This window comes from Rana temporaria, chromosome 2, assembly GCF_905171775.1.
Source record: "Rana temporaria chromosome 2, aRanTem1.1, whole genome shotgun sequence".
Lineage (NCBI taxonomy): Eukaryota > Metazoa > Chordata > Amphibia > Anura > Ranidae > Rana > Rana temporaria.
The window spans coordinates 68343248-68370222 of NC_053490.1; the positions used below are offsets into that span (position 1 = coordinate 68343248).

At 40.4% G+C, this 26975-nt stretch overlaps 1 protein-coding gene across 1 annotated transcript in view; it reads right to left on the reverse strand.

The window, feature by feature from the left end:
• Nucleotides 1-26344, reverse strand: part of LOC120928211 (guanylate cyclase soluble subunit beta-2-like) — a 56667-nt gene extending 30323 nt beyond the window's left edge. Inside the window, exons 1-8 of the mRNA XM_040339320.1 lie at nucleotides 26294-26344; nucleotides 23083-23156; nucleotides 18875-18969; nucleotides 12928-13088; nucleotides 10279-10378; nucleotides 8177-8373; nucleotides 6106-6175; nucleotides 3433-3536 (exon numbers count right to left, since the gene is read on the reverse strand). Of these exons, the coding sequence (XP_040195254.1) occupies nucleotides 3433-3536; nucleotides 6106-6175; nucleotides 8177-8373; nucleotides 10279-10378; nucleotides 12928-13088; nucleotides 18875-18969; nucleotides 23083-23156; nucleotides 26294-26344 (852 nt within the window). The remainder of the gene's footprint in view (nucleotides 1-3432; nucleotides 3537-6105; nucleotides 6176-8176; nucleotides 8374-10278; nucleotides 10379-12927; nucleotides 13089-18874; nucleotides 18970-23082; nucleotides 23157-26293) is intronic.
• Nucleotides 26345-26975: the final 631 nt, after the last annotated feature.

Consider the following 26975-nt stretch of genomic DNA (forward strand, 5'->3'; position numbering starts at 1 on the left):
CCAATCCATGGATGACAACACAGCTATGGCTATGTTACTGCATTGCAAACAATGACTCATGCTTCACTATAAGAAGGGCTATATGTCCAGAGCAATAAACAAGAAGATTAATTTAGCTGAACGAAGTGTCACTGTGTTTTCTTCTTCCACCTGCACGGCACGTATATATTATATTTGAATCAGGCCAGGTGCAGATAATCGTATAGACATTTGTCCGAGTCCAAAATAATCTGGGGTAAATTCCCATACACAGTGAAACTGCCCTTGCAAAGTGAACAGTCTACTTCCCTTTAATAAATCAACCTCACTGAGTCAACTTTGTCCCAAAACCCTTAAAATTTCATCCAGACCTACTATTTGAATGAAATCTCAGATCTATTAAACAGGTTTCATTACACTATGTATGACGTTTCTTTAACAAAAAACACATTCACAGTTAAAACTTTGTTTATTGGAGAAATTGTTTCCATCCCACTCCTTTGAGTTTTCTCATCACTATGGTAAAAAAAAAAAAAAATGTATTTGACCCTGCTAACCTTTACAAAATCGAATGAACATTGCAAAAAGCTTCATGTCAAAACAGATAAAGCCAGCACAAAAGGCACATCAATACTAATAACAAGCCTGCACAGTTGGTCACAGACATAAGTTTCCATTAGCCTGCAGGATTTCCAAAAATAAAGAAGAACGTTGGTCATACATGGATCGAAATTGTTGTGGTCCTAAATTCCGACAGCAAAAGTCCGATGGAGCATACACACGGTCGGAATTTTCGTTTAAAAGCTCACATCGGACTTTTGCTGTAGGAAATTCCGATTGTGTGTACAGGGCATTAGTTAAGGAGTATAGAAATAAACAAAAACCAAAAGGTTGACGCTGCGCTAAATTAAATATTGAATTATAAATGTAAATAGCTGCTAGCACTAAATTGTGTACAACAACTTGGTAACATAAAAAAGAAAAAAACAGTGCAGCGCTAGTGAGTGATATTGTGCTCATATAAATTAATAATAAACAAAAAAAGTCATTCTGGAATAAACTGAAAATTTAGCCAGAATAGGAAAAAACATAAAAATGCAGATGGATATATGAAGAAAAAGTCTTAAAAAGCCACGAAACAAAGTTCATATGACTCTATCCAGTAATTTTCCTTGTGAAAGAGAAGTGGATTGTGCAGACAATGTGAAAGACTCTTGATTGATGTGAGGTAAGCTGTCACCAATACACCCGTGAGGAAGGATAAGATTGCCTGCTTACCAGATGAAAAGACTGTTTTGCATCAGTCTAATAGGGCCTGTGGGAAGTCTGGTCTCCCAATACCTTAGCCGTCAAGATAACCACGGTATAGCTCAGCATACAATCCGAAGAGTCATAAACCAAAAAAAAGAGAAGAAGGACCTCTCATAGCGTATAACGTTTAAAAATAGAAGAGGGTTTAATAAAAATTGCACTTACAATTAGGCAATATAAATACAGCATGGATAGCAAAACGTCTCCGATCTCTTGTTCCGATGCTTCTCGCTACTCGGTCAGGAAAACACAGCCGGCGTTCAGGACGGAACGCGATGACGTCACGGCACCCTACGATCGTTTCGTCGCTAATGGACTTCAACGGGGGAGTAAGCCGGATGTTGACGTCAACATCCGGCTTACTCCCCCGTTGAAGTCCATTAGCGAAGAAACGATCGTAGGGTGCCGTGACGTCATCGCGTTCCGTCCTGAACGCCGGCTGTGTTTTCCTGACCGAGTAGCGAGAAGCATCGGAACAAGAGATCGGAGACGTTTTGCTATCCATGCTGTATTTATATTGCCTAATTGTAAGTGCAATTTTTATTAAACCCTCTTCTATTTTTAAACGTTATACGCTATGAGAGGTCCTTCTTCTCTTTTTTTTGGTTTATGACTCTTCGGATTGTATGCTGAGCTATACCGTGGTTATCTTGACGGCTAAGGTATTGGGAGACCAGACTTCCCACAGGCCCTATTAGACTGATGCAAAACAGTCTTTTCATCTGGTAAGCAGGCAATCTTATCCTTCCTCACGGGTGTATTGGTGACAGCTTACCTCACATCAATCAAGAGTCTTTCACATTGTCTGCACAATCCACTTCTCTTTCACAAGGAAAATTACTGGATAGAGTCATATGAACTTTGTTTCGTGGCTTTTTAAGACTTTTTCTTCATATATCCATCTGCATTTTTATGTTTTTTCCTATTCTGGCTAAATTTTCAGTTTATTCCAGAATGACTTTTTTTGTTTATTATTAATTTATATGAGCACAATATCACTCACTAGCGCTGCACTGTTTTTTTCTTTATTAGTTAAGGAGTTGCTGGGAATTTCTGATGGTCACCTCCCAACATCAGTATTTATTAAAAAGTATGACTGTCCTGATCAGGGCTCAAGTCCTGCGGGAACGCGTGGGAACGGAGTTCCTGCACTTTTTTCACAGCAGGAACGCAGTTCCCTTTGCAGGACTAGAGCAGCCGAGAGCAGCCGAGCCAATCCTTCACTAAGCGGCGATGCCCAGCTCGAGTCATTGTCAGGGGCAGGCGAACCTTAGTAATCCTTTGTTACTGGCCGCTTCCTGTATATGGATTCATCAGGTAGTGTGCGGGTATTCCGTCACTTCCTCGATGCCGCAGTGTCTCCTGGGAGCTTTTGTCATTGTTCCCAGGAGACATTGCGGAGGTCTGCCGTGAGTTATCGTGGGATTTAGAAAGAACTTGCTTAAAGCGGCCAGTAACATAAGTTGATCGGAAAAAAAAAACATGCGGTTTAGTAATTATGCATATGAGCATATCATTTTTTTTTTGGTGGGGGAGTGGATCTTGGGTGGGAGTTCCCACACGTTTTTCCCCAGGACTTGACCCCTGGTCCTGATGGTCACCTCCTAACATCAGTATTTATTAAAAAGTATGACTGTCAATCACAAGTGGGGCATTGGTGTAATGGTTCCATGGGGAACACACATTGGGGAATTCCTTGTGGGTATCAAAGAGTGTGCTGGTAAGTTTTTCATTTATAAAAAATGTGTCCATGCATTGTTTAACTTATGTGAAGTATACATATTGTTTCTACCATGTTTTTGCAATGGTTTGTTTGGCTAGGTTATGAGATATTTCAGCCAGTGCCAGTACATTTGTTGCACAATAGTGCTTACTAACTGTTAATGAACAAGAGAGAGACAATTATAACTAGTGATGCTACATAATTATAAGTCTTGATTATTGGGCGATTAGATTCTTTTAGAACCTTCACCTTTATCAAACTTGGTAATCGTCCCATATTCCAAATCTGGTAAACAAATAGCTGCCTGTGCCCTAACCTATTTCAGCTCCATAAGCACATGGTTGGCTCAGATTAGTGCATTAGCACAGTGTTCTCCTAGTCTACTTAAAAAAAAAAAAAAAAAAAAGTTTTGCTTTTACCTCTTTATCAAACACAATATGGAAAGGAAATTCATTACAAAATGCCTTCTCGTCCATCCACAATCTGTCTGGATATACTGGTTGGAAAGAATTTAGCAAACTTCCTGAAGAGAAGTAAGCAAAAAGGAAACAATTCATAAAAAAATGATTTCTACTGTAATACAAAGTCAGCATTTTTTAAATGTTTTTTTATTAGATATTTATGTTAATGTAATCAGTATTATGTTCGTCCTTAGCCTACATTGTGTTTGCATCTTACAATTTAATATACGTTTTTTTGTCTGCCCTGACAGGGAAAAATACACTTGCTATGTATCATGTTATTAATTTAATCACAGCTGCTATACAATATTTACTTTACGCTGCCTACAGATGTAGACACAAGGGGACAATTATATTAATGTGCTACAAACGTATAAATCATTTATGTAATACCTATGGTACCTTTTCAATTAAACCGATTACTTACTTAGTCTGGGCCCTCTTAATCTGTTCTGCCCTGTTCTTTCCCTCTTTTTTCATTCCCTTTCACCCCCCCTTTTTTTCTTCCCCCTCCCCTTCCCCCCCCCTTTCCTTGTCCCTCTGTTTTCCTTATCCCTTTTCCCCCCCCTTTCCCCCCCTCCCTCGTCTCATTTATTGTTTGCTTACAAATAAACTGTATATAACATAACTGTTTGTCATATATTTATATGCCTACTTACATTATTATTATGTATGTATAATATATATATCATGTATGTATTATATATATTTTTTGTACTGTTGGTTTTTATCTGTTTATTACTGCTCAACACATGCGAGCGGATTTGAAATACACACCTGTTGTCACTAGGACTAGTGTACTCTTTTGGGCTCTTTGGATGGGGATGTGCGGCCATTCAACCGTGGAGCGCGCTGTTATTCACTGTGCTCTGCCGTTTGGAATGGATTTTTGTGGCCCCCCATTTCCATGTTGGCATTTCCCAGCTGTTTTTTTTTCCATCATACAGGCTGCCGTTTGTCGGCATGCCTTACTGGGACCACTGGGTGGGGCTGGTCTCATTCTCCTCTCCTTTCACAGATGCTCTTTCACACACAGCCGACCTCCATGGTGTGGCATCCTCAAAGTTGCCTGGGTGGCTGGCGTGCTGGAATTGGTCCGCCTGTGTGTTGGCCGAGTCACGTGATGCGGAAATCGACGTCGCACACGTGACTGGGATGCACATTTAATGCTTGATGTGCAGCCCGGCTTGTAGGTAACACTTCCACCAACTGTTTCCCATCGGATTTCCTCTATGACTGCCCTTTTGGTGGTATGTACTTTCCGAATTTTATATGCACTGTTCTTTGGGCTTTTTATCAGCAAGCTTACCTAGTGTCCATGCTTTCTGTTTTTTCTATCTTTACCAAATACCACATCAATGACACAGCTATTGCGATAACTTACTTGGCTAAATCTTACTGTGTAAACTTTGTGACACTTGCTTCACTTTACTGGTTTTCAAACCATCCTCACACATCTAGCCTACCGGGCCATGGTTTAACATCCTGTGGCTGATAAATAGGTATGGGCTCCTATGTAATTTTTACACTTATTTAGTCACGCTCTTTATTTTATTCACTAGATCTAACTAGTAACATTATCATGACTGTTCTATTCCCTTTTTGTTTTTTCTCTTTGTTTGTCTATGATTGATGTGCTTCACCTTGGATACTAATGAGGCATTGTTGGAAGTTTGAATGCATTACCCACTATCATAATCTTGTTTAAGATTATCCATCTTTAAGCATATTCCAATATTTTGTATGGCATTTCCTGAGTTGCCTTATTATATGGCTTTGGTGGTGGTGATATTATACTTATACAAGTGCACTCTCTTCTTTTTGGATTAGCCCTTTCCTTATGAGCAGTTATGGATGGTTTATTATATTGGATTGAATTAATCAACCAATTAACATCCTTATACTGTTGGTATAAAATACCATACTGTTTCTACATTATCTTTTCTGATGTGTCCCCACATCCATGTGTTGCTGGGCCCCTAGTATGCAGTCTTCTTATGGTGACACACTTGGTGGTTCTCTACTCGCATGTCTTGATTGCTCTACGGTGCTTTAATGCACGTGGTATATTCTTCTTGCTAACGTTTTTTAATATATATTTTGTATGTCTATATAATCCAGAAACCAATAATCCAGAAACCAATAATGGTCTGTTCTCTTTTACAAATATCAATAGCTCCCGAAGAAGCGGCCTCTGTGAAACATGTTGAGCTTTTCTCTGTTTTACTATATATGATAGTCATTACATCTCTTTGGAGATCTGATGCCTCCTTTTGGATCATTATTGGATTATGTTGCTGTCAACACGGCTGTTGCTGTGAATTTTTTTTCTTTTTGTTTTAATGTTTTAATTAATTTTATTGTATTATTCTTGCTGTTGGTTCAACAACCCTTTTGGGTTCTGTGTCAATAAATGTATTCATATTTTTATAATTGGTGCCTACAAAGTCCATTTTTGTTCACCCCTGACACTTGCTGTTTCAATACATGTAACTTAACACTGCCAAACTTCTAAAGATTTTAAAATCTCTGGAGGTATTTCCTATGTAGCATTAGTGTTAGGTTCATAGGTAATTTTGATAGATGTGAGCTGGGTGCAGTAGGAGATCATGCAAACTGCAGGTCACAAACCTCTTCCGAACATGACCACATTCCTTATGATATCCCAATGGGACTTCTTTACAGGACAGCAAGATAATATCTTATTTACATCCATACTTGTTTTTGTATTGTTATGATCCTGTTAATGTAAAAAAAAAGAATAGGCAGCTGTGTAATATTGTGAAACATTGCCCAACACTAGAAATATTAAATACAGTCATTTCCTATAAACTCATGTTCTATAAGGTTCTACAAGCACATTTCTTAAGTAGCTGCCAGGTTATGAAAACCAAAGTGCAAAAATGGTCAGACCATCAAAGAGTACATACCTCAAAACTTTAGTTGCAATAACAGGATCTTAAGCACTTGGTAGGTAAGCATCAAAACCACCAACATTTAAGAGACGATATGGCCTCCTTTCTCAAAGTGACAGATGTCAGTAAAGTTTTGAGGTCTTTACCCATTGGTGTGCTGGCCATTTTTGTACCTTGGATTTCCATTGGCAGTGCACCCTCCCAAAAGCATCTAAAGGTACTGTGCAGGATGTATTTTTATTCAGGTTGTAAAAACTGCCAGCTCCCTTAATATAACCCTCGGCATTAATGTAATCCTAAATTACGATGGCCATGAGTGACCTAGTTTTTGCAAGAAATGCCTTGGAATCAAGTACCACAATGGATGGACAACTATCTAGACATTGGAGAGTTCAGCGCAACAATGAGTATTTATGAGTCTTTTAATGATTTATTACCAAACACTGAGATTTTCTAATGTTTGTCTAGAATTCCCTAAGTTTAAACGGATGCACCATGTGTTCAAATTACTTAGTTACATAGTTAATCTGGTTGAAAAAATCTCTTTGCATATCCACAGAAAAATTACTCCCCCACTTTGCAGTGCCAAAGCTTAACTCATTGCATTATGGGATGAGTTCATTGGACATGCATGGTCTACTTTATCACAAAATGGAAACACTAAAGGGGGATCCTGGTGGCATTGGAGGATCGCATTGCTAAAGAAAAGTTGACATGCTGTAAGCCACTGAAATTGCCGTATTTATCGGCGTATAACACGCACCCTAACTTTAATGCCCTGTACACACGATCAGTTTGTCTGATGAAAACGGTCTGATGGATTTTTTCATCAGTTATCCGATGAAGCTGACTGATGATCAGTCGTGCCTACACACCATCAGTTAAAAAAACGATCGTGTCAGAACGCGGTGAAGTAAAACACAACGACGTGCTGAAAAAAATGAAGTTCAATGCTTCCAAGCATGCGTCGACTTGATTCTGAGCATGCGTGGATTTTTAACCGTTGGACGTACCCACAGACGATCGTTTTTTTCTATAGGTTTTTTATCCATCAGATAATTTTAAAACAAGTTCCTAGTTTTTTGACTGATGGGTAAAAAAACGATGGGGCCCACACACGATAGGTTAGTCTGATGAAAACGGTCCATCAGACCGTTTTCATCAGACAAACAGATCGTGTGTACGCAGCATTAGGGTTAAGTTTCAGGAAAAAACTTTCCACAGCCCCCTGCGTATAACATGCAGGCACAGTTTACCCTCTATTTTCAGGGTAAAAAAAGTGAGTGTTATACGCCAATAAATACAGTACATCAAAGTTTGTATGCTCTAAGCCTAACACAGGTTTACATTAATATTAGTCTTACTGTTAAGCCTCGTACACGCTCCCGGTTTTCCTGGCAGGAAAACTGCCAGGAGAGCTTTTGGCCGGGAAAACCGGATGTGTGTATGCTTCCTCGCAGTTTTCCCATCAGGAAAACAGCCGGGAATCCCGTTGGGAAAATAGAGAACCTGCTCTCTATTTTCTCGTCGGGATTCCCAGAGTTTTTTTTCCCGCCAGATCTACTGCTTTCCTATGGGAAAGACTGCGAGGCAGTGCTGATGGAGCATCCCGGCCAAAGCTCCATGGCAGTTTTCCTGCCGGGTTCTCGGCTTTCCCCTTGTTTTTTTCGGTGGACTTTTTACCGCAGAGAAAACCGAGCGTGTGTACAGGGCTTTAGTGAAACCCTGTATCCACAATAGACAAGCTCAAAAAGTATTAGTCACTTGTTAAGACCATAATTGCTTACCTGATCTTGAAGAAAGTTAATTTTATCCTCTAAATTTAGCCTCGTCCTCATTGTTTTCTTCTGAGCTTCTGTATTCTGGAGAATTTCAAATACAACATGTTCACGCTTCCCAGTGCGATCCTTCTCCTTCGTATGATAGACAATGCTCATGGTTATTTCGCTGTTAAAGAAATCTTTTGCCACAGATTCTATTATCCCTGTGAGAGTAGGTGAAACAATCGGGGCTATTGAAACAGTGAGGATCCAGATTAAAGTTCAGCAGAAAAATATATAATATACATAATTTTCATAGTCTTACCTCCACTTATCTAATAAAGGACTTTGGAGGGGGCCTTAATATACTGTGCAGTCTAACAGGCACCAGGTAAAGTGATATTAAAGTCTTTTTTTTATATATTTTTTTAAAACAACATTTCTTGGGTCCCCTGCAGCCACTCCTGGCTCCTGCCGCCAGAGCAAGCAGCTTGCTATGGAGGCACCTGAGCAGGCTTGCTCCCAAGCCGCTGCTCTGTCTCTTCATTCAGACACAGAGTGATGCTCGCCCCCCCCCCCCCCCTTGCTCTCTCCTCATTGACTCACTGGCTGTGATTGAGAATAGCCAGGGCCATTGACTGCCACTGCTGTTTCAGCCAATGTGGAGGCAAAAAACCCCAGAGAGCTGCTGCTCTCATGCACATCGCTGCATTGTGATGGGCTCAGGTAAGTAATGGGGGGGGGGGAGCTGCTGCACACAGAAGGTTTTTTATCTTCATGCATAGAATACATGAAGGTATATAACTTTGGGCCTTTGGAACCACCTTATGCTGGGCATGCACTAGCAGAATTCCATTTAAAAAAATTCATTGTACAAACCTTTTCTTTGATTTTCTAATCATTAGTAGGGTGAAATCAACTTTCATTTTTTCGACCCCATTCTAAAATGAAAAAAATGGTGTGGGGGTCCCCCCAAAATCCATACCAGACCCTTATCGGAATACGCAATCTGGCATGAAAAAGGGGGATGACAAAAAAGCGCCCCCCCGTGAACATTACCGGGCCACATGCCCTCAACATGGGAAGGGGGTTTTGGGGGCCTCTTCCCCATATCCCTTGCCCGGTGGTTGTGGGGGTCTACGGATAGGGGGCTTATCGGAATCTGGAAGCCAACTTTAACAAGGGGACCCACAGATCCCGACACTCCTATGTGAATGGGTATGGGGTACATTGTACCCCCCACATTCACCAAAAAAAGTGTAAAAAATGTATAAATGACAGACAGTTTGGGACAAGTCCTTTATGAAAAAAAAAAAAAAAATGTCCTGCAATGTCCATCAATCTTCGATCACAGCGCAGACGGGCCGAGAAAAAAAAATAGAAAAACTCTTCCTCGATGGGAGACTCCCCCTGACTGCAGCCTTTTTGCTTTGACAATTGTTATCTAGCTGAGGGCTAGGCCACCTGGTGATGTAAACGGGTGACCCCGCCACCTCTCTTACGTGATGTCACATGATGTGAGAGGGGGTGGGGTCACCTGCTTACGTCACAGAGCCATTTTTAAAGTTGTTCTAAAGTCAGAAGTTTTTTTTTATCTTAATGGATTCTATGCATCAAGATAAGAAACCTTCTGTGTGCAGCAGCCCCATCTAGATTCAGCGATATTGCATGAGAGATGCGGCTGTCCAAGACTCCCCCTCCTGATTGGCTGAGACACAGCAGCAGGCACCATTGGCTCCCGCTGCTGTCAAAGTCAGTGAGTCAGTGAGCAGCGTCTCGGCTCGGGTGTCCCCATAGCAAGCTGCTTGCTGTAGGTGCACTTGGCTGAAGAGAGGGGCCAGTGAGGGACCAGAGAAGAGGAGGATCTATGCTGCTCTGTGCAAAACCACTGCACAGAGCAGGTAAGTATACATTTTTTTATTTTTAACTAAAAAAAAAAGACATTCAGTATCACTTTAAATTACAGCATTTTCTCACCTGCCTAAAACTTTTCCACTGTAGTGTACATCTTTAGCATGTGATCATTTTTCTAGTCAGCCAGTTGGGACTGCACAGTGCCACTATTAGTACAACATTCATATGTTTTCTGACCATACCAAATACAGGAGAAAGCCTAGATCTTCCCACACCTGGCACTATATGATAAAATCCACTTCTGTCCGAGTAGTAATGAAGAAACATGGATCCATCATTTTTTTTCTCCACTCGAAAAGATGGTGCATTCATTTCCTATGGAATAATAAATTATTAGCATCATATGGCTGTCATATATTTAGAAATGGTTGACCAGCTCTCAGTAGGCACAAGGAACATCAAACAAGGGAGCATTGTCTGTGTGCACTCATCGCTGGGGAACAATAGGCTAAAATAATCTAACCCTGCTCATAGAATTTCCCCTGAGGTCACTATGCATGTTTGCTGAGGTCTGTGGTTTCAATGCGATTTCCCATAGAAATGCTGATGCGTGGTGCATTCTTTACTAGGCAACTTTCATCTTTATTATTACTTTAAGGACATATAACATAGAAGATTACTAACTATTGCATTTTTAAAAAATGTTTGTGGTGGTGGGGGGCAGTGTTTTCTGCCATGCAAGGTAACCAGACTTTTTCAGGTTATGAATAATACACCAATAAAAACAGTCACCACCCTCTATGGAATGTCCATCTAGTTCAGGGGTCTCCAAACTTTCTAAACAAAGGGCCAGTTTACTGTCCTTCAGACTTTAGGAGGGCCAGAGTAGGACCAGTGGGAGTAGAAAATGTCCTCATGTCCAGCTGGAGTAGACAATGCCCTATATTTGAAGTCAGTTGGTAGACTAGTGCCCCATCGTTGGTGTCAGTGGGAGGAATCGTGCCCCATCGTTGGTGTCAGTGGGAGGAATCGTGCCCCATCGTTGGTGTCAGTGGGAGGACTAGTGCACCATTGTTGTTGCCAATGAAATGAATTGTGTCCCATCATTGGTGTCTGTGGGAGGAATTGTGCCCTTTCATTTGTGTGAGCGGGTATCAGTGGAAGGAATTGTGTCCCATCGTTGGTTTCAGAGGGAGTAATTGAGTGTCAGTGCAAGGATAGTGTTCCAATGTAACAGCCGCTTCTGCCGCCGGCTGTTCCCTGTCACAACAGCCGCTTTCAGTGCCGTAATGCATTCCGTGCTGGAACGCATACGGCGCTCGCGTCATGATGTCATCGCCCGGCGGCGTGGTGCGTTCCAGCTTGGAACGCGGAAGTGCGCCGCTAACGGCGGTTTTCTTGAATTCAGTTCGATGCACTGCACCTGGTCTCCTGCCTAAAAAGGCATTCAAAGGAGACAGATGCCCTGTTCTGTTGTAGTCAGCCGTAGCCGTGCTACTCTTATGTAACTAGTAGTTGTCACTACAACGCTTATTTACTACGTGCTGACATAAGTGCTACTTGTAAATGGGCCTATGCCCTAAAGTTGCAGGAACATGTTCGCCTAAACTTTCTATGCTAAGGGTTGAAGTATTCTATACCTTCTCCCTTGGTCGCCTAATGCACAACGCTATCTAATACTCATAATCACTAGCGTACAGTTGTGCATTGCAATTTTTTAGTACATACTATAATTTTAAACGCTAAGCTCTGGTCGCATGTTGTAATGTGTCCATTTTTAGTAGCTCAATGCCTTTCCTTATGTGACAGAGAGCTGATGTAGAGATCCCCCAAACTCCTGTTTGTGAGGAGTGATGCATGGGGCTAATACTGAGTTGTCACATAAAGAAGCGCTTTGAAATCCTTGCATCTGCAGTTGTGGTTCACTCCCGTTCCCTAGAGCCGTTACATCCAAAGGCCGGATAAAGGCTAGCAAAGGGCCACAGTTTGGAGACCACTGATCAGGGGCCGACTGACAACTCATAGGGCCCCCGGGCAATAGGAGATTATGGGGCCCCAGGCAATAGGAGTTTATGGGGCCCCCAGACAATAGGAGATTATGGGACCACACAGTATACACACACATATAGTATACATACACAGTATACACACACAGTATACATACACACAGAATTCACATACACACACTGAAAAGACAGCGGGGCAGCTATAACCTTGGGATTAAAAAAAAACAAACATATTTTTACATACTGTCCCTGGTTTTACTGAGGCTGGAAACCCTGACGGTGCCCCCTAGGGGCATGGGGCCCCCGGGCAGTGCCCAAATGGTCGGTCCGCCCCTGCCACTGATCTAGTTCAACCAAAAAAAAATATATAAGAAAACCACCATTTTCACAATCCTATACCTATTATTTATCCAGAGGCAGGAAAAAAACAATAAGGTGTGGTCCAATTTGAAACAATGGGAGAAAGGAAATTCTTCCTGATTCCTCTAGAAGGCAATCAGATATTGTATCAGCTACCTCCAGGCATTAATATCTTGTTATATTTTGTGCATTTAGGAATGCATCCAGCTCTTTTTTAAAACAATCTACTGAGCTGCATGCCACATCCTTTATTATCAGAGCTACCATATTAGACTAAACCTTCAGATAAATTTTATTTTAATTCTAATTTATTTTATTTTGCTTTATTTAACTTTCTCTTCCTTTTTGGGTATGGACAAAATTCCAAACCGTTCATCCATGCTTAATAATAAATATGACTTAATATTATATAGTTCCTATATACAATTTTTTTCCCTTATACCCAGTATATGTTTTGTTTGCTATACTCTGTCTTGTAATCTTGTATTTGTAAATCTTATCCAGAAAACAATAAAAAAATTTGGGGGGAAAAAAATGTTAAACTGTATTAGGCAATACCTTGTAAGAGAGTGTCAGGAAACTGTGAAGGGCATCTAGATTCTCAATAAATTCCATTAGATTTCCCCCCAATGTTCTTAACATTCTGTCATATCCAGATTGCTTACAAAAGGAGAAGAAATATTCTCCGAATAGCTTTAAAACTTCTTCTTCTGATACATCTGAAAATATAATAATACATTTATACCGTTAAAGTTCTGAATTTTTGCTGTATGGTTTACAGAGTTAACTACTTGAACTCCAGAAGGTTTTATCCCCTTCATGACTAGGCCATTTTTTGCTATTCTGCACTGCGCTTCTTTAACTGGCGATTGCGCAGTCATGCGACACTGTACACAAAAGAAATTTGTATAATTTTTTTACACAAATATTTTGGTGGTATTTGATCACCACTGGATTTTTTATATTCTTTGCGATATAGACGAAAAAAATATATTTTCTACTTTCTTTTATATATCATATTCAATAATATCAAATGTCTTCATAAATTTATGCCAAAATGTATTCTGCTCAGTGGCTGTTCGTCCATAGAGGGCGCTGGAACGCCACCCCCTCTGGCTCCCGCACATACCACTGACTAATAACATTGATTCATGCATTGCATGAATCGATGTTATTGTCGCCGCTGGCCGGATTCAGATGGTCGGACTCGGATATGAGCGCCGACCATCTGAATAGCGGCAGCTGGTTGGCTGCACGGAAGCTTTCCGAGTACAGCCCTCAGCCTTCCGGATGCTTATCCAGGGAACGTACCGGCGTGCGTTCCTTGGATAAGACTGACAGGCGTCTCAGCCAATCAGGTTGACCGCTTCTGGCTATCGGTAACCTGATTGGCTAAACCGCCCGGGACACACACAGCCGACACCGCCAGTGACACCGCCGCCAGTGACACCACACCGCCGCCACCACCGCCCAGGTATTGTGTCTTTGTCTGATCGCACACAGGGCTGAGCATTCACACCACCAGCTTCCAGCATCCATGCTTTGTACTACTGCACGTGGGTTGTGTCAGTGGGCTCCCCCCGTGTGTGTGTGTGTGTGTGTGTGTGTGTGTGCGGCTCCTGGGCATACATTTATAGTTTATAGCATATAAATGGTATTTATTGTTTATAGAATATTAATGGCATTTATAGAATATAGAGGGCATTTATAGTTTATAGATGGCATTTAAAGTTTATGCTGGCATGGCACAGTGGCTGCGTTTGATGGCATGGCACAGTAGCTACGTTTGATGGCATGGCACAGTGGCTGCGTTTGATGGCATGGCACAGTGGCTGCGTTTGATGGCATGGCACAGTAGCTACGTTTGATGGCGTGGCACAGTGGTGAGAATTGATGGCACAGTGGCTGCGTTTGATGGCATGGCACAGTGGTGACAATTGATGACACAGTGGCTGCGTTTTATGGCATGGCACAGTGACTGCATTTGATGGCATGGCACAGTGGTGACAATTGATGGCACAGTGAGGCTGCAATTTTTTTTTTTCGTTTGCGCCCCCCCCAAAAATTTTGAGCACCAGCCGCCACTGATTCTGCTACATATGTATATTAATTGGTTTGTGTGAAAGTTGTAGTGTCTACAAACTCTGATATACTGTATATCTGAAAATCGATCAATTCTGATGTACTGATGGCCGATCTAATTTCTTGAGGCCCTTAAAATGCCAGGACAGTACAAATATCCCCAAATGACCCCTTTTTGAAAAGTAGTTTTATGAAGTTGTAATTTTTTGTCACAATTTTGGGAAAATTAAGAAATTAAAAGAAAATTCACTTTCACCAGTGCAGTACAGCATCATCATATGACTGGTGTGGTGGTGATCAGGGATACTGGTGACAGTATATAAAAAAAATACACTACAAATTTTTATTAAATTTTTTTTTAAATTATTTTGTACATGCTGTCATTAGAGTAGTTCAGTGTCGCCATAGTGACACTGTACTACTCTGGAGGGTGATCAGAGATTTTTTTAAATACTGTTATTGCTTATACAGCGATGCTTACTGTATAAGCAATAGTTTTAGCTGTCATGAATGGGTTAACATTCATGAACAGCTTGATTATGGTTGTGATCTGTTTGGATACAGCTAATCACATGGTACAGGTAGCCAGGTACCATGTGATTGCTGTGGGCCATTTGCAGATCACAACTGTAATACACATAATGCTGTCATCAGAGTAGTTCGGTGTCACCATAGTGACACTGTACTACTCTGAGGGGTGATGAGGGATTTTTTTTTAAATACTGTTATTGCTTATACAGTGATGATTACTCTATAAGCAATAGTTTTAGCTGTCATGAATGGGTTAACATTCATGAACTGTTTGATTATGGTTGTGATCTGTGTGATTGGATACAGCTAATCACATGGTACAGGTAGCCAGGTAGCATGTGATTGCTGTGGGCCATTTGCAGATCACAACTGTAAGCAAGCTGTTACTGAATGGAAATCCATGACCAATCATATCGATCATATGATTCCCGGTTACCAATAATTGTAATGTGCTGTGTCCGATGGATACAGTGGTCACAGGAGTGGAACTCTACATGTCCCTAAACTGGAGCGGGCTTGATGATATTTACCTGCGGGCGGTCTGGAAGTAATTATATAAGTGTATCTAAAGCTAAAACCCAATGAAAGGTTTTTATTCCTGTCTGTGTCCCTGCTGGAAACGGTCACCCTTTTTATTTGCCCTGGTGACCATTATCACTAGATCAAAAAGTAATGTGAAACCTAAAAGTTTATGGTTGTCACTGGGATATGAATAAAGGAAAAATCTGCAAACAGGTACACCTATATCAGAGACTGCAGTCCAAGATAGGATTTCTCCCACTTTCTTCTGGGCATCCGGGACAGAAGATAAAGGAAAATCTCCCTGATGGTACACAGCTTTTCTAACTAAACAAAAAAAATAAATAAAAAAAATCCATATTTAACCTCCCTGGCGGTATGATTCTGTCTGGAATTACGTACCAAAAGCGGTACAATTATTTTGCAAGGAAACTTGGCGTTTTATACTGTAGGTCTGTAATTTTTAGAAATAACTCACTTAAATCTGACCAAGCAAGAGTCTTGTAGGCATCCCGGGTATGATTTTTTTTTTTAAAACAAAATTATAAATTATAATATAATAAATAATTATACATAATTATAACAAATAATAATATAATTATAATAAAAATTATTCAATAATGTAATCAACTCAAAATCACTGAAATTTGCAGTTGCAGAATTGTCGCTGTCATTATTTTTTTTTTTTATGACGAATTTCCCCACAAATCGCTATCGCACAATTCTGCAAGTGATTATAATTTATTATCGCTGTTTTCTAGCTGATCTAAAACCATTTTTGACATAAAGGGACACTTTTGGACAATCTACAGTTTTTAGGCAGAAATTACATTTTTTATTATATAAAAGTACATGTAGGGCACTGGGCAGACCACTAGGGACAAGGGGTGTGTGTATTTTTTACATACAGTACTGTAATCTATAAGATTACAGTATACTGTATGTAAAGTGTTTGTTTACTTTTTTGAATTTGGCGCCGTTCTCCGCCCCCGTGCGTCGTAACATCGCAGGGAACGGAGATCGGCGGCACACGGGGACTGTGAATCGAGCGAGGAGGTCCCGCTCGCTCACACAGCGGGGTGGCATCGCTGGATCCAGGGACAAGGTAAGTAAACCAAGCCTGTGGATCCAGCGAAAGGTAAGCCCGTCCAGCCCGAGCGTGACTCGGGGTTACCGATCCTAACATGAAAAACCAACCCCGAGTCACGCTCGGGTTTACCGTCAGGGGGGTTAAAGTGTTACTAAACCCACAACAGTAAGAATCAATCTGTATATGCAGTAAAGCATGTGTGTTATACTCACTATGGAACCTAAGGGGTTAATCATCTACTTAGTGTAAAAATGCTGTTTGATCCTGTCTCCTTTGATCCTTCCCTTTTCCCAATGTCCCCTAATAATTTCCTGATAGTACAGAGCTTGGGGACAAGCTGCACATGCTCAGTTTGGTGTGTATTGCTAGAGAGTTTTTTCTTGGGAGTGTGCATGTGATCAGCACAGGGCCAATCAGCACTGCCCAGACAGAGGATCAGGGGTCCTGCATCCTTATAGGACAATCAGGGGAGAATGAAAACGCCTCCTACAAGCTTTAACCAGATGCTGATAAGAGTCACACGACTGCTATATACTGCTGATGAGAAAAAGGTATTTAGCAGTTTATATTTACTAAAATAATTGCATTTACATGTTCTGTGTACTGTGGGAGACCAGATATAGTGAATGCAGGGTCTGACTCCTGGGTTTAGCAACATTTTAAGCTTTCCATTAATTTTCCTTTTATTTGGCTCCAGCAATTTATGGCCATTCTAGGGACTCTCAATGCCTGGTGATTGGAGGTAGGGCAATCAGCCTAGAAATATTGTCTGAAGGGACTCCAAGAGTGGAAAGAGGACTGGGTAGACCAGGGAAAGGATGGATATACCAGAAAGGATAAGAAGTCCAATGATTCTGGGATTGAGCAATGAAAAAAAAATAGGGGAGCATATAAAAATCAGAGGGCCAGATTCACGAAGAATCGCGGCGGCGTAACTTATCCTAGATAAGTTATGCCGCCACAATTTTTCATCGCAAGTGCCTGATTCACCAAGCACTTGCGATAAAAACCTACGGCCGCGGCCTCCGGCGCAAGGCGGGCCAATTCAAATGGGCGTGTGCCATTTAAATTAGGCGCGCTCCCGCGCCGGACCTACTGCTCATGCTCCGTTTCCTAATTCCCGCCGTGCTTTGTGCGCCGTGACGTCATTTTTTTGAATGGCGATGCGCGTAGCGTACTTCCGTATTCCCGGACGGCTTACGCAAATGACGTTGATTTTTAAATTTCGACGCGGGAACGACGGCCATACTTTAGACAGCAATGACTAAAGTTAAGGCACCAAAAAAAAAGTGTAACTTAGCGACGGGAAACTATACTAGCGGCGACGTAGCGAACGCGAAAAACCGTCGTGGATCGGCCGTAACTCCTAATTTGCATACCCGACGCTGGTTTACGACGCAAACTCCCCCCAGCGGCAGCCGCGGAACTGCATCCTAAGATCCGGCAGTGTAAAACTATTACACCTGTCGTATCTTAGGGATATCAATGCGTAACTGATTCTATGAATCAGTCGCATAGATAGAAACAGAGATACGACGGCGTATCGGGAGAAACGCCGGCGTATCCCTTTTGTGAATCTGGCCCAGAGTGCATTAAAGAAAGTAGCAGCATTGGAAAGGATGGAGTACACACTGGAAGTGCAGGAAAGGAAGGGAGCACCAGAGTGTGGACAGAAGGAGATGATAAAGAGTATTAAAAGAGGAGGAGTCACTTTGGATAATCAGGGCTTTAGTATTGATATGTGGTGATAAAAATATATATTTTTTTAAGCTAAGGGTTATTTGGGGCACTGATTCAGATAATTGCATTGGCTAGACTGCATCAGCTCTAGTTTCTTAGATATGGTCAATGTATTCAAAAAGATGATCAGCTTGTTTTTCTGTTACCTAATTTGTGTTTACAACTTAGCAGATATAGTGAGAGTGTTATGTACTTCCAACTATAATTTAACTTTGGAAACATTGGATCCTAAAGTGTAATTATTAACTGTATTATAGTTATGATCGTCTTTATGCAGATCAAGCACCGTAGAGGTAAGGGCTAATTCACTATGGTACTGCCAGAATCATCCCAATGCATTTTGATATATTTATATGTTGATTTTTGATGGGTGACCATATTGAAGAGTGCCAAATGGCATTTATGCTTTATCTCAAAAACTAGAGCTGATATGGGAATTGGGGCCATTTTTGGAATCAGCTGGTCATTTATACCCAGGAAGAAGTCTAATATTTAAGGCACCAAAATGTGTGTTGGCTTGTGTAATATTAATAGAACACTTACTAAGCATATTGCAAGCTTCTTTAACCATTCGTATTGTAATAACATCATCATAAACTTCATAAGTCATAAATGTATCCTGAACACCAGCCAAACTTCTGCAAAAGAAATATACATCCATTATGCTTTAGCATAGAATAATGCAGTGTTATAATCAATATCATTCCTGTCTCGAGAGCAGATAGACCACACCACTAATTATTTCTAATGCCTGAACCAATGACACTATTGGATTACCTATTCATCATAACTGGGTACTCCTTACTTAGGCAGAGTCTGCCTTAAGCTGGCCATAGATGGATTGGAATTCAGCAGGGACCAACTGAACTTTATTCCATCTATGGCTATTCTTGCTCAACAGAAGTCAATCTAACAATCTACATCTGTCAAATGGGAATGTTGGGAATCTTTTTCCGGCCATCGGCTGCAGCCGCTGATCAATGTATTCTGACAGTGGAGGAGTCCCCGCGGTTAGAATACAATGGCACATTGGGGAGGATTCCTTCATCCACCTTCACCTCTGTGTATGGAGGAATCTGGGGTTTTTTTTCAGCTCACTGGCAGAACAACAGAAAAATGTATCTATGGGTAACCTACTGTAGCTTAGCGGCGCTTTGCCTATCCTCTTATCATTTATCTTAATACAAGTCTGCCTGAAATGGAAGACAATAGATTTTCTGCAGTGTCTAAAAAAATTGAACCCCCACAACGCCAAAGACCATGTAATCTAGGCAATGCCTGGCCACCCATAACATGACCTAGGATCCAAAAGTTTGAGATCTGTCACTCCTATCCTATATTCAGTTCTTCAACTGGATTTAGTAAAAATGGACCAGGATCAACAAAAAAGTCCCCAGTGTGTTATTGCTTATACTTAAAATGCATTTGAACAGTGGCGGCGCGTTCATTAGGGGCGCATGGGCACCACCCCCAATCCATGCATCCAGCCCCCTAATCTACATGCAGGGCGCCAGACGCATGGATTCCAAAGGGGGTGTGTTTTTTTTTTTCTTTGGAAGCACGTGATTAGAGCCAGAGGCTCTAATAGGTTTTAAAAAAGGGTGGGTTATTGTGTGACAATAGCGAATGACCAAGATATCATTTTTTTCAGCTGGCGATTCCGTTTTAATGTAAAAGTAATCCTAGTGACTATGGGCCAGATCCACATACATTTAGATCGGCGCAGCGTATCAGAGATACACTACGCCGCCGTACCTTACCTGGCGTATATTCGAATCCTCAGCGAGTTTGCGCCGTAAGTTACGGCGGCGTAGTGTATTTCTGACGGCGGATTTCAAATTGGGTGGGTTGGGGGCGGGTTTCATTTAAATGAAGCGCGTCCCCGCGCCGAATGAACTGCGCATGTGTCGTCCCGAAATTTCCCGCCGTGCATTGCGCTAAATGACGTCGCTAGGACGTCATTTGTTTAACTTAGACGTGAGTTACGTCCATCCCTATTCACGGACAACTTACGCAAAAAAAAAAATTCAAATTTCGACGCGGGAACGACGGCCATACTTTACATGGCAAGTCTATCTATACGCCGCAAAATGCCAGCTTTAACTATACGCCGGAAAAAGCCGACTACAGACGGCGTTAGAAAATGCGCTGGCCGCGCGTACGTTCGTGGATCGTCGTAAATCTCTAATTTGCATACCCGACGCGGAAAACAACGCGAACTCCACCCAGCGGGCGCCGAAGTATTGCATCTAAGATCCGAAGCCGTCACCTGTCGGATCTTACCCAAATGCCGTCGTATCTTGGTTTGAGGATTCAAACTAAAGATACGACGCGGGAAATTTGAAAGTACGCCGGCGTATCAGTAGATACGCTGGCATACTTGCTCTCTGGATCTGGCCCTATGTCTTATAAGTTTGGGCCCTCACATACTGTATATTTTAATCTGTATTTACACATAATTTGTATCCATTACAACATGAATGCCTATTAAATTAAGGAAATAAGTAGTTTAATAGCCTATCTTGGATGGAAGGGATACGGTATTTTCATATTGAAACAAAAAACTTCAAGTATGCACCATCGTATTCTACAGAGCAAAATAATTTTTTTCAAATATGTGGTAAATTGCAGTACATACTAGCATAGCATAGCATATCATATACAATATGCACTATAAATGTAAGTATGTATTTATTTCACTTTTTACTTTGCCCGTTTTCTTTTTTTTTAATACATATAAAAGTTTTTGTTAAGAATTTTTATCCAAAAACTATTTGTACATACTGTTTTAGTAGTATCGTGGCTTCTATTAATTACTATCTGTAAGAAACTGTGTTAAATTAAAAAAATAAAATAGAACTAAAAGAAAGATAATATAACAAAAACAACCCACTAGATAAAATCTCAAATAAATATAGACTTTACTGTTTCTACTTACTTTAATTTTTCCCATGTTTTATCCCCCAAATTTTCCATAACTAGCAATTTTAAACAGGTATTGATTAATTTACTTTGCCCTTTTTGTTTTCTTTTTTTCTACATATAAAAGTTTTTGTTAAGAATTGTTATCCAAAAACATTTTTGTACCTAGTATATTAGAAGTGTCATGGCTTATTATCTGTTAGAAACTGTTAAAAGTAAAAAAATAAAAAATAAAAATAGAACTAAAAGAAAAAGAATATAACAGAAACAACCCACCAGCTAAAACTTTATTTCTTTACCATGTTTCATTCCCAAATGTTTCCATTACTAGCAATTTTAAACAAGTATTAATTCATTTACTTTTTTTTTTTCTCAAATAACTTTTTATTGAAAATAATTGCTTACAACATACAAAAGCATGGGATATAGCATAAAGGAAGATGTACAAAATAGGACACAATCTGCATACGTAACAGACCTTCCAGCAAACATTTACTTTTTTTTAATACTTATAAAGGTTTATGTTAAGTATTATTATTAGTTTAATAGCTTCTATGAATTATTATCTGCAAGAAACTATTAAAAAAAATAGAGCTAAAAGATGAAGGATACATGTCAGAATAGGATACATGTCAGAATAGAATGCAACAAATAACCCACCAGCTAAAATGATAATAAATACGGTAAATATTAGTGTTTCTGCTTACTTTATGTTTTGCCATGTTTAATCCCTAAACTTGTATCCAAAATCATTTTTGTACCTAATACAGTATATTAGTAGCACCATGGCTTATTGTCTGTTAGAAACTGTTAAAAGTAAAACATAAATAAAAAATAGAACTAAAAGAAAAGAAAGAGAATATAACAAAAACAACCCACCCGCTAAAATGGACAGATCGGTGTGTACTGTTAACAGTTTCTAACAGATAATAAGCCATGATGCTACTAATATACTGTATTAGGTACAAAAATGTTTTTGGATAAATGTTTAGGGATGAAACATGGCAAAAATTAAAGTAAGCAGAAACACTAATATTTATGGGACTTTACTGTTTCTACTTACGTTATTTCTTTGCCATGTTTCATTCCCAAATTTTTCCATTACTAGCAATTTAAAAAAAGTAATAATTCATTAAATTTTTAAAATACATATTAAGGTTTTTGTTAAGAATTATTATTAGTCCCTGAAGTAAGGTCGGGGTAATATTAAAGAGCCTAAAAATTAAAAAAAATAGGTTGATTGCTGAATGGGGTTGGGATCAACCCCCTCTTTTACTACTATCGTTTACTTGCCTTGATAAAGTACGTAATCTTTTTGTTTGTATCCTTGATCATTGATTCATATCCTGCACTTATGGAAATGTATGTTTACTTTGTCTCAATAAAATATTTTCTTGATTAAAAAAAAAGAATTATTATTAGTAGTATCATGGCTTCTATTCATTATTTTCTGTAAAAAAACTGTGTTAAAAAAAAAATTGTACTAAAAGAAAGAGAATATAACAAACAACCCACCAGCTAAAATTTCAAATAAATATTAGCATTTCTACTTACCGTACTTTCATTTATGCTGTGTTTCATCCCCTTTCTAACAATTTTAAGCAAGTATTAAATAATTTACTTTGCCTGTTTTTTTTTTTTTTAATACGTATAAATGTTTTTGTTAAGAATTTGACACATTTTGTACCTAATGTATTAGTAGTATCATGGTTCCTATTAATTACTATCTGTAAGAAACTGTGTAAAAATAAATAAATAAATAGAACAAAAAAAAAGAGAATAAACAAAAACAGCTAAAATGTTAAATAAATATTACTGTTTCTACTTACTTTAACTTTTGCCATGCTTCATCCCCAAATTTTTCCATTACTAATGATTTTAAACAAGTATTAATGAATCCATACTAGAAATGTAGAGAAACAACAATTATTAAAATTGCTTAATGCGCTTGAATCCATATAAGATATATATTATAATAAGGTGCCAAAAAAGATTTTAGCCTTTCATTCTGAATTTAAAAATAAGGCACAAATATATTTAATAAATATTTGAATTACCAGGACATAATTATACTTCACCCCATAAGACTTCATATAACATTTTTATACCCAATCTTATTTTCTTGATCCTATGAGAATGGCAAGCGAATGAATGGTTTACCTACCATGGTTGAGCTGAGAAAAGCAGAGCGGCTGTCTTGTCTCCAGGTGACTTGTTAGTGGACTTGTGAAATGTATTTCTCTGTCACCCTTTTGCGCTGTTTTAACTGTGCCAATAAGATTATGGAGATTACATACAACCACTGTTCATTTAGCAAACCTGTTTGGGGCAGTGGGAATAGAGGCATGGCAACAACAAAAAAGTATGGATTTCAAGTCAGGCTAACTAGCACCACATAACTGAACTGATTATAGTATGTAAAATGTAAGAGCATAAAACTTTTATAGTAAATTAATAGAAATCCGTAACCCAGGAATCTATGGAGTAGAGTGTAGTGTCCCCAATTCTCTAATTTGCAATGTCCAGATCCCTATAGATTGCACCTTGATTGTTCACCACAAGGTATCGCTTCCTTGAGGGGTTACAGAAGTAGCTCAACATCCATGGAAATTAATTATCAGTCCACAGGTTCTGGAAATTACCAGTATTTGCAGATGGGCAGATCAGTAAAGTTCAGACATCATTATGGATGTAATTTCTTTACTTAATTATCCAAAATTTCCCCTCTATAGGTTTGCATTCATTGGTCATTACCGTTTAAGGATTTCCCCACGTACATATACTGTGGAAGGGTGGCCCTTTAGCATAAAATCACGTACCTGTGTGGGATTTTCTTCTTCAGGGTCTGCAGCATGCACGCGTGCTTCTGCGACCCGCTCCCACTCTGATTGTACCCACCAGGACCTGCCGATCGCTCCTGTGGCAGACAAAACGTAAACAAGGCAGATCGCCGTTCGGTGACAGGAGAAGATAGAGATCTTGTGTTTCTGCTAAGCAGGAACACTGATCTCTGTCTTCTTAGGCCCCATACTCACGAGCAAACATGTCTGCTGAAACTGGCCCGCAGGCCAGTTTCAGCAGACATGTTTGGTCGTGTGTGGGCGCGAGCGGGCCGAATTCCAGCAAACATTTGCCCGCCGGGCCTTTTCCCAGCGGACAAATATTCCTGGACTTGTTTTAAAACAGTCCGCTGGAATTCTGCCCGCTCGGACATGTACGGTCGTCAGTACAGACCTACCGTACATGTCCAGGCGCCCGCCGTCCCTCGCATGCGTCGAATGACTTCGACGCATGCGTGGAAGCATTTTAAAGGCGGGCCGCCCACGTCGCCGCGTCATTGTCGCGGCGACACCGCGTCATCGACGCGGCGACACCGCGGACACGCCCCGCGTATTGTTTACGCGCGGACTTCTGTACGATGGTGCGTACAACCATCGTACAGAAGCCCTCTGGCAGACATGTATGGTGAAAACGGTCCGACGGACCGCTTTCACCATACATGTTTGGTCGTGAGTACCCGGCCTTACAGTTAAAGCACCCCCTTCCACACACACACACAGTTAAAAAGCACCCCCTAGAGAAACATGTAACCCTTTGATTGCCCCTTCCCTGCCAGTGTCATTAGTACAATCCCATGTTAGTCAATGAGAGCTGTCTTAATTGGCACTACTGAAGTCGCTCCGGCTTTAGAAAATGTTCCTGTTCTCATGTGGTGTACAAATTGGTCCTGTCAATTTAAGAAGGTGTTCACAACGACAACTGGTTATGTGAATAAAAGACACCTGTCCACAGAATCTCTTTCTTCCATTCAAACCTCACCATCATGGGTAAGACCAAAGAGCTGTCAGGGACAACATTGTAGACCTGCACAAGATCTCCATGCAGTTGGGACCACAGTAACCAAGCAAACCAATAGTAACACAATATGCTACCATAGATTGAAATCCTGCTGTGTCCACTTCCTCAAGAAGGCACATGTACAGGCATGTGAAAAATGCTTATTTTGAACCTAAGAACACCATCCCTACAGTCAAGCATGGAGGTGGAAACATTATGCTTTGGGGCTGTTTCTCTGCTAAAGGTACAGGCCGACTTCGTCACATTCATGGAAACCCTCACTCTGCAACTACAAACAAACCCCCAGGACACCGTTCACATTCTACTCTGCTATAGACCACCAGGTCCAAAAACGCACCTGCTCATGTCATTGACAGAGTTCATCTCCACCTATACCCTAAACACCAAACACCTCCTGCTGATCTGGGATTTTAACCTCTGGGCCAACTCTTAGGTCTGCAGCAACTAGTATGTGGGCCCACACATACTTCAGGCCACACGCTCGATCTCATTTTCAGACAAGATCTGGAAATTAATATTCAGGAAAATGAGCCGCAGCCATGGACAGATCACCATGCCATTAAATTCACAATTACCATAAATGCCCCCTCAAAAAAAACTCTAAAACTAGTGACAACACACTGGACTAGATCTCAGAAGAAGCTCCATTCAAAGCTCTTCAAAACTGAATTAGGGAACAAAATAAAAACAATCCAACCACATCAAACAGCCACAGAAACTATTGATGCCATAAACCAGGCTATACTACAGTCAGCTGACTTAGTAGCGCCAAAACGCACAACGTGCATCCGGAAAAACAACTCCAGCTGGTTTAACGACCAGCTGTCGTTGCTAAAGCAAGAGCGCAGAAGAGCTGAAGCAGCCTGGAAAAGAAGCTCTTCAGAGGAAAATCACACTATCTATAAGATAATAACAAAAAATAGCATAAAGAAATCTTTATTGCCAAAAAAAAATTTTTTTTTCCAATATTATCACCAATGACCTAAACCGCCCCCGTGAACTCTTCAATCTAGTCACCAAGGCCATGAACCCAGTCTGTCTAGAAGCCCCTAATTCTGATTGACAAGATTTTTGCAACTAATTATCGGATTATTTCATCAATAAAATTGAAAGAATTCGTGAAAGTATTCAGCAAAATAGAACCTCCATCCACCCCCCCCCCCTAAATCACAAACCTAATACCCACATAATTCCCCCGCAATCATCTAACTTCACTCTAAAACCCATTTCCATCGATGCCACTAAAAATATCATCGGGACTTTGCGAAATACCACAGCGCCCAATGATATCATTCCCACTACACTGCTGAAAGAATGTGCCGATATTTTGGCACCAGCTATCATGCAGCTTATAAACCAGTCATTCAAGGAAGGCATGGTGCCACCCTTGCTGAAACAAGGTATAATCAAACCAATTCTAAAAAAAAAACACCCTCGACCCCAAAGACCCTAACCACCGTCGTCCAATAACAGGCCTAAATGTCTTCTCCAAGGTAATGGAGAAAGTGGTTGTACAACAGCTAGAATCTTGTCTTCTAGTACTGCTGGATCTAAGCGCAGCGTTTGATACGGTAGACCACCAATTAATGCTGACACGGCTAGCTGAAGTAGCCAAAGTCGGGGAATGTGATTTATCTTGGTTCTCCTTCTTGGAAAACCGATCACAAATCGTGAAACTTGGTCCTTTCACTTCTGAAAAACGCACGGTGTCATGCGGAGTCCCCCAGGTATCCCCATTGTAGCCGGTTCTGTTCAATATCTATCTACGCCCTCTTTTTGAAATCATCAGTAACCAGAAGTTACTCTACCACTCTACACACTGCAGACGACACACAACTATATTTTCGCATCTGCAACAAAAAGG